We start from the raw sequence: 13,134 nt of genomic DNA on the forward strand, positions 1-13,134 counted from the left end.
GAGCCATGTCTCCGTGATGCCAATTACATCATATCCATTAACTGCTATCTGCGCAGTTAATTCGTCCACCTTATTCCGAATAATCCTCACATTGAGGCACAGAGCCTTCAGGCTTATCTTTTTAACACCCTTTGCCCCTTTAGGATTTTGCTGTAATGTGGCCCTTTTTGCTTTTTGCCTTGGGTTTCTCTGCCCTCCACTTTTACTTTTCTTCTTTCTATCTCTTGCTTCTGCCCCCATTCTACTTCCCTCTGTCTCCATGAATAGGTTTCCATCCCCCTGCCATATTAGTTTTACTCCTCCCCAACAGCACTAGCAAACACTCCCCCTAGGACATTGGTTCCAATCCTGCCCAGGTGCAGACCGTCTGGTTTGTACTGGTCCCACCTCCCCCAGAACCGGTTCCAATGTCCCAGGAATTTGAATCCCTCCCTTCTGCACCACTCCTCAAGCCACGTATTCATCTGAGCTATCCTGTGATTCCTACTCTGACTAGCACGTGGCATTGGTAGTAATCCTGAGATTACTACTTTTGAGGTCCTACTTTTTAATTTAGCTCCTAGCTCCCTAAATTCGTCTTGTAGGACCTCATTCCGTTTTTTACCTATATCGTTGGTACCTATATGCACCACGACAATTGGCTGTTTACCCTCCCCCTTCAAAATTTCCTGCACCCGCTCTGAGACATCCTTGACCCTTGCACCAGGGAGGCAACATCCCATCCTGGAGTCTCGGTTGCGGCCGCAGAAACGTCTATCTATTCCCCTTACAATAGAATCCCCTATCACTATTACAGGTAATAAACACAACAGAAATACCTCCCACCTCCCACTCACTCTCTAACTAGGGCTCCAGGGATTCATGGTCACCAGTTCCTTTCCTTTGACAGCAAGTGCTGTTTCGCGGTTTCAGGGTTCTTTGGTTATAGCCGGTTTGCCTTGCTGTACCCCGGACATGGTAGAAGACCTCTGCTGCGTATTGAAAGCCAGTTGGGGCGAATTCTTTTCTCCGATGTCGCGATATTTCTTCCTGTGTTTTCTCGCCGTGCGTTCTCGATCTTGTTGTTCTGAAGTGCTTGGTCAGAATAGAGTTTTTCTCAGAATAGAAATAGTCCTCTTGGTACGGTAGGCACTTAGTTATACTCTAAGAGGCTGTTTAATCTTCGCGCCAAATCTAATGTTTCTTTTGTTTAAGTTTTGCTGCCTAGCTAACTGAAACTTGATTCAGTGTTTTAATTTGGCGTTGATAGACTTTTCTGAGTTGATGAGCTCTTGTCCATTGTGATAGCACTGCTTTTGCTTCGGGAAATCTGGCCTGAGCCAGATATTTCTATGCCTGTTGAAAAGGTGTTGGAATATGTATGTGACATTTGGCTCCTGTGGGTGGGGTGGATAATGTTTCTTCCTTGGTCGATTGTTTAAATGCTAACGTTTTCTTGGAGGCTGACTGAGGTTAAACAGTTCCCCCAGACAATTTGATTAACTCCAATATCCAAACTGGTTTTACAGAGGTCGATCCCATCCCCTGGTTTTGCAGCCTTTTTCCTCACAGATCCAACATGCCTTTTAAAATCCCAAACTTGGTTAAAACTCGTAGATTTCTTCCATATGCATTTTAGGATCCCAAACTTTCTGTTTAATAGTCCCAAATCGAATTTCCTTTTCAGTGAGTCCAAACACTGGGGGCTTTCCACAAATTTGGGACTCTTACAAGCTGTTCTTCACAACAGGTCCGTGGGATCTTTTAAACCCACCTGAAGAGACAGGCGAGGCCTCGGTTTCATGTTTCATCCAAAAGACGGCACCTCCGACAGTGCACCTCCGACAATCCTTCAACACTGCCCTGGGATTATGTGCTCAAGTCTCACGGAATGGGGCTTGAACCCCATGATTTGATTCATAAGAACATAAGAATTTGGAGCAGAAGTTGGCCACACGGCCTCTCAAGCCTGTTCCGCCATTCAATAAGCTCATGGCTGATCTTCTACCGCAACTCCACTTTCCTGCACTATCATCATATCCCTTGATTCCCCTAGAGTCCAAAAATCTATCGATCCCTGTCTGGAATATACTCAACGACTGAGCCTCCACGGCCCTCTGGGACAGAGAATTCCAAAGCTTCACAACCCTCTGTGTGAAGAAATTTCTCCTCATCTCAGTCCTAAATGGCTGACCCCTTATCCTGAGATTGTGGCCCCATTCCGTTCTAGACTCCCCAGCCAGGGGAAACATCCTCTCAGCATCTACCCTGTCAATCCCCCTCAGAATGTTATACCTTTCAATGAGATCGCCTCTCATTCAGAGGCAAGAGTAGCTACCAACAGAGCCACAGCTGACACATCAAGGCAGGGGGGTGCAACATGGAGAAGGAACGAGAACGTGGGGTGTGGGGCAACTCACAAGGTGACAATAAGGTCAAGTTTTATTTTCCAGCCTCTAATTGTTATTTCTCTTCTTCCCCTGTCTCACTTTCCAGGATTCTCAGTTACAATTCCCTACGATGTATCCCTGCCTCTGCATTCCAAGGTCTCCGCTCTCTCCGGCTCCTGTAAGTCCTGACTGGAAAACACTTCACTCTCTTCCCACTCGCAATCATCGGTGCGGTCTTAGCTGGGATATTGTGGTCAATTCTGGGCAACAATCATTAGGTAGGACGTCAAGGCCTTAGAGAGGGTGCAAAGACCACCCTAAGTGGAGGAAGAGCATCCGGGAGGGCGCTGAGCACCTCGAGTCTCATCGGCGAGAGCATACAGAAATCAATCGCAGGCAGTGGAAGGAGCATGCGGCAAACCAGACTCCCCGCCTACCACGCCAGACTCAACGACTGTCTGTACCACCTGTGACAGGGACTGTAATTCCCATATTGGACTGTTCAGCCGCCTGAGAACTCACTTTTAGAATGGAAGCAAGTCTTCCTCGATTCCGAGGGATGATGATGAGAGAGGGTGCAGAGGAAATTTACCAGAATGGTACCAGGGATGTACCAGTTATACAATGAGACTGGAGAAGCTGGGTTTGTTCTCCTTAGAGCAGAGAAGGTTAAGAGAAGGGAGAGTTAATATAGGTCTTCAAAATTATGAAAGGTTTTGAAATTGTTTCCACTGTCAGTACCCAAAGGACACACAGATTTAAGATTATTGGCAAAAAAAACAGAGGGGAGATGAGGAGAATGTTATTACGCAGCGAGTTGTTGTGATCCGGAATGCGCTGCCTGAATGGGCGGTGGAAGCAGATTCAATAGTAGCGGGGAAAGTCCCGTAAGTCGCTGTGGGTCAGTTGTAATCCCGTGTGCGGCAAATGCGTTTGGACTCATGGTTTGAGCTTGAGAAGAAGGAGGGGTGACTATTCGAAGCAAAGCTTGTGTTTCAATAGCCCGTCGATTGTAGGAAAAAGGCTGACCTCTCAATAGAATGTCTTCTGATAAGTGATTCCTCTCATCTCCAACTCTCCATCAAAGCCTTCTGGGTTTTCTGGCCATCAGAGATAAGAACATAAGAAATAGGAGCAGGAGTAGGCCATACGGCCCCTCGAGTCTGCTCCGCCATTTAATACGATCGTGGCTGATCCGATCATGGACTCAGGTCCACTTCCCCGCCCGCTCCCCATAACCCCTTAATCCCTTATCAGTTAAGAAACTGTCTATCTCTGTCTTAAATCAATGTCCCAGCTTCCACAGCTCTCCGAGGCAGCGAATTCTACAGATTTACAACTCTTTGAGAAAAGAAATTCCTCCTCATCTCAGTTTTAAATGGGTGGTCCCTTATTCTAAGATTATGCCTTCTAGTTCTAGTCTCCCCTATCAGTGGAAACATCCTCTCTGCATCCACCCCGTCAAGCTCCCTCACAATCTTATACGTTTCGATAAGATCACCTCTCATTATTTTGAATTCCAATGAGTAGAGGCCCAACCTACTCAACCTTTCCTCATAAGTCAACCCCCTCATCCCCGGAATCAACCTAGTGAACCTTCTCTGAACTGCCTCCAAAGCAAGTATATCCTTCCTTAAATACGGATCCTCTGAACTTTCCCCTCTTATTCCTCCTGAGCTCCAAAACTCTCCGTCCTTCCTGCGTCCCCTCCGTGTTACATTCAAGGCTCCTCGCGCTCTCTCTTGCCCGACCTTGGTCTTTCCCCGAACCTGAAAGCCATGGAATTCCTCATCTCGCTCAGCCTTCAACTTCCTGCAACAATCTTCAGGCCTTCAAAACCCCAGGCTCAGGGAGAGTTACCTCCCATCACCTCCACTTCTCCCTAGTTCTCGTCAGCCTCGGCAGTGTCTCGTCCCGTAGATTTTGATCCAGCGCTCAGCTCCTTCAGTAAATGAGTTACTCCCAGCGCTAAAGTAACACCGATTGGAAAGTCCAGGCCTATCAATATTTTATTTTATTCATTCATGGGATTTGGTGAGCCGCCTTCTTGAACCACTGCAGTCCGTGTGGTGAAGGAACTCTCACCATGCTGTTAGGGAGGGTGTTCCAGGATTTTGAGCCAGCAACGAGGAAGGAACAGTCAATATATTTCCAAGTCAGGATTGTGTGTGACTTGGAGGGGAACATGGAGGTGATGGTGTTCCCATGCGCCTGCTGCCCTTGTCCTTCTAGGTGGTAGAGGTCGTGGGTTTGGGAGGTGCTGCCGAAGAAGCCTTGGTGAGTTGCTGCAATGCATCTTGTAGATGGTGCACATTGCAGCCACGGTGCGCCGGTGGTGGAGGGAGTGAATGTTGAAGCTTGTGGATGGGGGGCCAATCAAGCGGGCTGCTTTGTCCTGGATGATGTTGAGCTTCTTGAGTGTTGTTGGAGATGCGCTCATCCAGGCAAATGGAGACTGTTCCATCACACTCCTGACTTGTGCCTTGTAGAGTCAGGGAGTCAGGAGGTAAGACACTCGCTGCAGAATACCCAGCCTCTGACCTGCTGGTCTAGTTAAGTTTCTGGTCAATGGTGACCCCCCCCACAGGATGTTGATGATGGGGGATTCGGCGATGGTAATGCCGTTGAATGTCAAGGGGTGGTGGTTAGACTCTTGCTTGTTCAGAAGGACTGTATCTTCACAAACGCTTTTACAACATCACTACAAACGGAGAGAAGAGCAGTTCGATCCCAAAAGCTGTTAATGATCAGTGCGGCTTATAAACATCTGGAGTATCGCATCTCAGGAAAGATGTATTAGCCTTGGAGGTGGGGGCAGCGCAGATTCATCAGAATGATACAAGAACTTAAAGGGGTAAATCATGAGGACAGGTTGCATAAACTAGGCATATTGTTTAGAAGATTGAGGGATAATATGTTCAAGGTATTTAACATGTTAAAAGGATTTGACAGGGTAGAGAGAAACAATTTACTCTGGTGGGGGGAGTCCAGAACAAGAGGAAAGAATCTTAAAATTCGAGTCGGGCCGTTCAGGGGTGATGTCAGAAAGCATTTCTTCACACAAAGGATTAGTGGAAATCTGGAACTCTCCCCCAAAAGGCTGTGACTGCTGGGGGTCAATTGAAGCTTTCAATTTGAGATTGATAGAGTTTTGTTGGACAAGGGTATTAAGCGATCTGGATCAAAGGTGGGTAAATGGAGTTGAGGTACAGAGTAGGCACGATTGAATAGAATGGCAGAACAGGCTCGAGGGTCTGAATGTCCTCCTCCTGTTCCTATGTACACTGACACTAAACCTGGTACCCAGCATACCTGGGCAACAGGTATCTCCCTGGGACCTGGCTTCCCAACTGGCACAAACTCATGGGCTAACAGCATAAGAATTAGGAGCAGGAGTCGGCCATTCGGCCCCTCGAGCCTGCACCGCCATTCAATACGATCATGGCTGATCTTCTACCTCAACTCCATTTTCCTGCCCGATCCCCATATCCCTTGATTCCCTTAATATCCAAATAAGGAATTAAAGGGATCTTACCTCTTTGCCAACTCTCGGGTCCCGACATGAAGTGAGTCAGTGCAGTCTCATTTCAGTCCTTGATCAACATGTCCCTAATTTGGCACAAAATTGGCAACATCAAGTCCCGCTCACCCATCACCCCCTGTGCTCGCTGACCTCGGTCCGGCAACGTAAGAGTTAAAGTTTTCATCCTTGTTTTCAAACCTCACCCGCTGCCCCCCGCCCCCTCCCTATCTCTGCAATCTCCTCTAGTCCTACACCCCTCCAAGATCTCTGCACTCCTCCAACTCTGGTCTCTTGTGCCTTCCCCCACTCCTTTCACCCCACCATTGGTGGCCGTGCCTTCAGCTGCCGAGGCCCTAAGCGCTGGAGTTCCCTCCCTAAACCTCTCTACCTCGCTCCTCCTGTAAGACGCTCCTCAAAACCTATCTCTTTGACCGAGCATTTGGCCAGCTGTCCGAATATCTCCTTATTTGGCTTGGTGTTTTTTTTTTTGTCTAATTATACTCCTGTGACATGCCTTGGAATTATTTATCTAAGGAAGGATATACTTACCATAGAGGAAGTGCAACGAAGGTTTACCAGGCTGATTCCTGGGATGGGAGATTGTCCTATGAGGAGAGATTGAGTAGACTAGGCCTGTATTCTCTATAGAGTTTAGAAGAATGAGGTGATCTCATTGAAGTATACAACATTTTTACAAGGCTTGACAGGGTAGATGCAAGGAGGATGTTTCCTCTGGCTGGGGAGTCTAGAACCAGGGATCACAGTCTCAGAATAAGGGGTCGGCCATTTAGGGCTGAGATGAGGAGAAATTTCTTCACTCAGAAGGTGGTGAATCTTTGGAATTCTCTATCCCAGAGTGCTGTGGAGACTCAGTTGTTGAGCATATTCAAGACCAAGATCGATAGATTTTGGGATATTAAGGGAATCAAGGGATAGGGAGATCGGGCGGGAAAGTGTTGAGGTAGAAGATCAGCTGTGATCTTATTGAATGGTGGAGCAGGCTTGAGGGGCCGAATGGCTGACTCCTGCTCCTAATTCATATGTTCTTATGAATCAAAACATAGGGTTCAAGCCCCATTCTATGAGACTTGAGCACATAAATCTAGGCTGACACTCCAGTGCAGTGCTGAGGGAGTGCTGCACTGCCGGAGGTGCCGTCTTTTGGATGGAGTGCGAAACGAGGCCCCGTCTGCCTCTTCAAGCGGGTGTAAATGATCCCACGGACCTGCTCCTAATTCTTAAGTTCTGATATAAAAGGCGCTGTATAAACGCAGGTTGTTGATGTCAGTCGAAGGAGAGGGGACGAGGGAAGGGCAAGTGCAGAGACAGAGAGAAGTTTCTCGGTGCAGAAGGACAGCAGTCTGTGAGGGTGTTAGTGGCTTGGTGCTTAGAGTAACCGAGTGCCAGCAACAGCCCGCACCTTAGTGGGGGGGTTGGTTGGGGGGGCGGGGAGGGAGGGGAAGGGAGGAAACTAGAAAAGTAAAAATAAATAAACGCAGGATGTATTCGGGAACAGCGAGTCATGAAGGAGATGTGTGCCTGACTACCACCCAGGGCTGCCGCTATCTGAGTGTCAGCACGGCCTGCTGAGGTGGGGAGGGGAGGTGGTGAGCTATGGGCGATGGCACTAATTGCCTGTCTAAAACACAATCTCTCTCATGTAGTGTTTACTGACTTTGAGTGACTGGGATGATGGGCAGTGACAGCAGGTCAGAGCCTGACGGGGAAGGCCGGTGCCGAGTACTCGCCATCGAACGTTGCAAGGGAGTGTCTCTAAATTGATGTTTTTTTTACCCTGGAGGTGTTTTTTTTAATATCATTCTAACTTCTAGCTCTTTACCATTCATTGCAAGTAGCGTTTATTCCCCATTTCTCCCACCACCCCCCCCTCTCCTGCTGGAGTACGGTCCCAGAGGGGCCCGAACCCCCTTTCCATCCTTTCCCCGAGTGGACATTCTTTGTGACCAAGACTGGACGGGGAGTCCAGCTCAGCTCTTCGAACATGGAGGGCATCACTACTGAGATCGATCCTAGTCTCCCCCAGATGCCCCCACCGCACACAGACACACACACACACACACTCACACTCACACACACACACACACTCACACACACATTCACACACATACACACTCACACTCACACACATACACACTCACACTCACACACACACTCACACATGCACACACTCACACACACTCACATGCACACACACTCATACACAGACTCACATGCACACACACACTCACTCACATATACACACTCACATGCACACACGCACATTCACACACACACATGCACACACACACATTCACACACACATACATGCACACATACACTCACTCACACACACACACACACTCACACACAGACACTCATATACACTCACAAGCGCACACACACTCTTACACACACACACACACTCACATGCACACACACACACTCACACACACAGACACTCACACACACACTCATATACACTCATACACACACTCACACACACACTCACATGCACACACACACTCTCTCTCTCACACACACACACACACTCACACACTCTCACACACACACACACACACATTTTCCAGCGTAGCGATCAGGAGGTGGTTCAGGGTACTGAGGCTAAATGATCAGTCAACCCAGCGCAGCCCAGGAATGAACCTGGGAGTTTCCGCTCAGTACCACATTGGTTGCAGCATTTACCCACTGACACAAAGGGCCTGGGTATAATGCGCTCTAGATGGTGCGTTGATGGATTACATTACACTCCAGTGCCCCTCCTTTATCCCTATTTCCTCTGTCTGTCTCTGCCTCTTACATTAGTCTCTTGCTCTGTGCTATTTAGTCTGTTTCTCCCCGTCTCTGTCTGCCTGTGTCTGCCTCTCTCTATCTCTGTCTCTCTCACTCCATGTCTCACTGTCTCATTCTCTATCTCTTTCTATCTCTCTCTCTGTCTCTCTCCCTTAGTCTCTCATCCTCTCTGTCTCTCTCCCTCTCTGTCTCTCTCCCTCTCTGTCTCTCTCTCCCTCTCTGTCTCTGTCCCTCTCTCCTCTGTTTATCTGTCCTTCTCCCCTGTATATGTCTCTTTTTAGTTCCCTGTCTGTCTCAGTCCATTAATCCTATTCCCGTTCCTCTCTCTATTGTTCTGTCTTTTTCTGTCCTTACTCTATCCGTCTCTCTCGGTCTCTCCCTCCTTTGGCTGCCTGTCTCTCTGCTGCGTATGTCTCTCTCTTGTCTGTCACTCGTTTTTCTCTCCGCACTATCACTTTCTCTCTCTCTCTCTCTGTCTGCGTCTCTGTCTTTCATTCTCTCTCTCTCTCCTATCTGCATCTCTCTCAGTCCTTCACTATCTCTTGATAAACATCACTTCCAATGCAGCTTTCCTTGTGTCATGGAGAGACGTAACACAGGATTTAATATTTTCACTTCAGAAAACAAAGAACTTAAAAAAATTTGGGCTGGAATTTCGGCTTTTCTCTTTTTGGGGCTATAATGGCAGGGGGTGGGGGGATGTTAATGGCTGGGAACAGTTTGCGTCTCAATTTGTAAGTTTGGGCACCTGGGCCCTGAGTGTGGGGCGGGGCGCTAAGGGAGGTGTTGTACACCTCTCCTGGGTGTTAGCGTGGGAAACTCCCGAGCTAAAGAGCCGGGCCGGGAGCGCTCCGAGAGAGGCCTGGGGGCGGAGGGAAGTGGGGGGGGGGGGGAAACACCTAAAAAAAATCACTAAAACATTCCTAAAACATTGCCCACACCAGTGCAACACAAATCACACAAAAAATTAAAACGAAAAACACTCACACTTACGCTTGGAGTACTTTATGTACCTCTCCACTGCCGGCTATGCTGGACCGCTCTGATTTCCCAGGCGGTCAGCGCAGGGCGCGCTGCAGGGCAGACAAGTCAGGCAGGAGCTCAAAACTCGCACTGGTGTCGCGACCAAGGGCGATGCACACCCGGTGCTGCTCAGCGCCGCCGTTAAATCTGACCTGGAGGATTGCGACGGGGCACTGGAGACTTCACCGCCGTCTTTCCTGCCGCTCCAGGGGCGAAAACCCGCGGCGCAAAGGAGCGGAAAATCCAGCCCAAAATTTGTTTTTCCTTTCCTTGTTTTCACACCTTTTCGGAGATGCTCCCTCGCGCCTGTTGAAACTGTCCCGCTGCTCAGGGAACCATTTCAACAGGCCGGCTCCCAATTCAGTAACAAACTGGCAGATTATTTAACAGGCCAGAGCTTTCATTAACATCCAGGAACAGTGTCACCTGACAACCTGCTGAGCGCTCCTGGCAGGAGATTTTACTAATTACAGCCCCGTCTCTCACTGGCTCACAAAGGGTTGCTAATTTGACATTTCACGGTGGAAGCCGAGTATGAATATTATAAAAAGGATACAGAGGCACTGGAGAAGATGCAAAATAGATTTGCAAGGATGGTAACAGAACTGCAAGGGTATAACAACAACAACAACAGTTAAATCAGAAACTAGGGTCCTGAATTTAAGGAAAGCTAACTTCTACGGCATGAGGCGTGAATTGGCTAGAATAGACTGGCGAGCGATACTTAAAAGGTTGACGGTGGATAGGCAGTGGCAAACCTTTATAGATCACATGGATGAACTTCAACAATTGTACATCCCTGTCTGGAGTAAAAATAAAACACCTTTTGGCTAAGATCATGCGTAACTGACCTGACAGGGGAGTAGCCACCATGACCTCCGGGTGGTTCTCCCTGGATCAGGAAGGTATATGCTTGCTTTTTTGGAAACAGGAGGTGGGTGGGGTGGCTTGACCCATCCACCTCCACGGAGGTGTGTGGGGGACCTGACCCATCCACCTCCATGGCACGAACATGGTATTGCAGTACTTCCAGGAACGGTGCAGTGGCTCTAGGCCTTTTGGCTAAGAGCATTGGCGCAGAGTGATCCTTGGCGTGTGCAAGGTGACCTCTGGCGTTTGTGATTTGACAAAGAATTGGAATGATTGGCTACGAATTTCAAAAAAAAAAACAGCGCTTCTCGGCCTTTTGGCTAAGATCATGCGTAACTGACCTGACAGGGGAGTAACCATGACCCCAAAGTGGTTCTCCCTGGATCAGGAAGGTGGTTCTCCTATGCTTTTTGGAAATAGGAGGTGGGTGGGGTGGCTTGACCCATCCACCTCCATGGAAGTGTGTGTGGGGGGCCTGACCCATCCACCTCCATGGCACGAACCTGGTATTGCAGTACTTCCAGGAACGGTGCAGTGGCTCTAGTCCTTTTGGCTAAGAGCATTGGCGCAGAGTGATCCTTGGCGTGTGCAAGGTGACCTCTGGCGTTTGTGATTTGACAAAGAATTGGAATGATTGGCTACGAATTTCAAAAAAAAAAACAGCGCTTCTCGGCCTTTTGGCTAAGATCATGCATAACTGACCTGACAGGGGAGTAACCATGACCCCAAAGTGGTTCTCCCTGGATCAGGAAGGTGGTTCTCCTATGCTTTTTGGAAATAGGAGGTGGGTGGGGTGGCTTGACCCATCCACCTCCATGGAAGTGTGTGTGGGGGGCCTGACCCATCCACCTCCATGGCACGAACCTGGTATTGCAGTACTTCCAGGAACGGTGCAGTGGCTCTAGGCCTTTTGGCTAAGAGCATTGGTGCAGAGTGATCCTTGGCGTGTGCAAGGTGACCTCTGGCGTTTGTGATTTGACAAAGAATTGGAAAGATTGGCTACGAATTTAAATAAATAAATAAATAAATAAATAAAACAGGGAAGGTGGCTCAACCTTGGCGAACAAGGGAAATTAAGGATAGTGTTGCATCCAAGGAAGAGGCAGAAAAATTGGCCAGAAAAAGCAGCAAACCTGAGGACTGGGAGAAATTTAGAATTCAGCAGAGGAGGACAAAGGGTTTAATTAGGAGGGGGAAAATAGAGTACGAGAGGAAGCTTGCCGGGATTATAAAAACTGACAGAAAAAGCTTCTATAGATATGTGAAGAGAAAAAGAGTAGTGAAGACAAACGTAGGTCCCTTGCAGTCGGACTCGAGTGAATTTATAATGGGGAACAAAGAAATGGCAGACCAATTGAACAAATACTTTGGTTCAGTCTTCGCGAAGGAAGACACAAATAACCTTCTGGATGTACTAGGGGACCGAGGGTCTAGTGAGAAGGAGGAATTGAAGGATATCCTAATTAGGCAGGAAATTGTGTTGGGGAAATTGATGGGATTGAAGGCCGATAAATCCCCGGGGCCTGATTGTCTGCATCCCAGAGTACTTAAGGAAGTGGCCCTAGAAATAGTGGATGCATTGGTGAGCATTTTCCAACAGTCTATCGACTCTGGATCAATTCCTATGGACTGGAGTGCAGCTAATGTAACACCACTTTTTAAAAAAGGAGGGAGAGAGAAAACGGATAATTATAGACCGGTTAGCCTGACATCAGTAGTGGGGAAAATGTTGGAATCAATTATTAAGGATGAAATAGCAGCGCATTTGGAAAGCAGTGACAGGATCGATCCAAGTCAGCATGGATTTATGAAAGGGAAATCATGCTTGACAAATCTTCTGGAATTTTTTGAGGATGTAACTAGTAGAGTGGACAAGGGAGAACCAGTGGATGTGGTGTATTTGGACTTTCAAAAGGCCTTTGACCAGGTCCCACATAAGAGATTGGTGTGCAAAATCAAAGCACATGGTATTGGGGGTAATGTACTGACGTGATAGAGAACTGGTTGGCAGACAGGAAGCAGAGAGTCGGGATAAACGGGTCCTTTTCGGAATGGGATGCAGTGATTAGTAGAGTGCCGCAGGGCTCAGTGCTGGGACCCCAGCTCTTTACAATATACATCAATGATTTGGATGAAGGAATTGAGTGTAATATCCCCAAGTTTGCAGATGACACTAAACTGGGTGGCGGTGTGAGCTGTGAGGAGGACGCTAAGAGGCTGCAGGGTGACTTGGACAGGTTAGGTGAGTGGGCAAATGCATGGCAGATGCAGTATAATGTGGATAAATGTGAGATTATCCACTTTGGTGGCAAAAACACGAAGGCAGAATATTATCTGAATGGCAGCAGTTTAGGAAAAGGAGAGGTGCAACGAGACCTGGGTCATCAGTCATTGAAAGTTGGCATGCAGGTACAGCAGGCGGTGAAGAAGGCAAATGGCATGTTGGCCTTCATAGCTAGGGGATTTGAGCACAGGAGCAGGGAGGTCTTACTGCAATTGTACTGGGCCTTGGTGAGACCTCACCTGGAATATTGTGTT

The 13,134-nt window shown here is 48.1% G+C and overlaps 2 protein-coding genes and 2 pseudogenes across 2 annotated transcripts in view; 3 read left to right on the forward strand and 1 right to left on the reverse strand.

Annotated features, from left to right (window-relative positions):
* LOC139260184 (slit homolog 1 protein-like) overlaps nucleotides 1-13,134 on the forward strand; it is a 369,573-nt gene that overhangs the window by 302,664 nt on the left and 53,775 nt on the right. Inside the window, exon 24 of the mRNA XM_070876446.1 lies at nucleotides 2,476-2,547. Coding sequence (XP_070732547.1) covers nucleotides 2,476-2,547 — 72 coding nt within the window. The remainder of the gene's footprint in view (nucleotides 1-2,475; nucleotides 2,548-13,134) is intronic.
* Nucleotides 1-13,134, reverse strand: part of LOC139260176 (uncharacterized) — a 412,192-nt gene that overhangs the window by 228,295 nt on the left and 170,763 nt on the right. The gene's annotated exons all lie outside the window — the stretch shown is intronic.
* Nucleotides 10,897-11,136, forward strand: LOC139260556 (U2 spliceosomal RNA; annotated as a pseudogene).
* LOC139260592 (U2 spliceosomal RNA) lies at nucleotides 11,258-11,497 on the forward strand (annotated as a pseudogene).

Source organism: Pristiophorus japonicus, chromosome 3, assembly GCF_044704955.1.
Source record: "Pristiophorus japonicus isolate sPriJap1 chromosome 3, sPriJap1.hap1, whole genome shotgun sequence".
Taxonomy (NCBI): Eukaryota; Metazoa; Chordata; class Chondrichthyes; family Pristiophoridae; genus Pristiophorus; species Pristiophorus japonicus.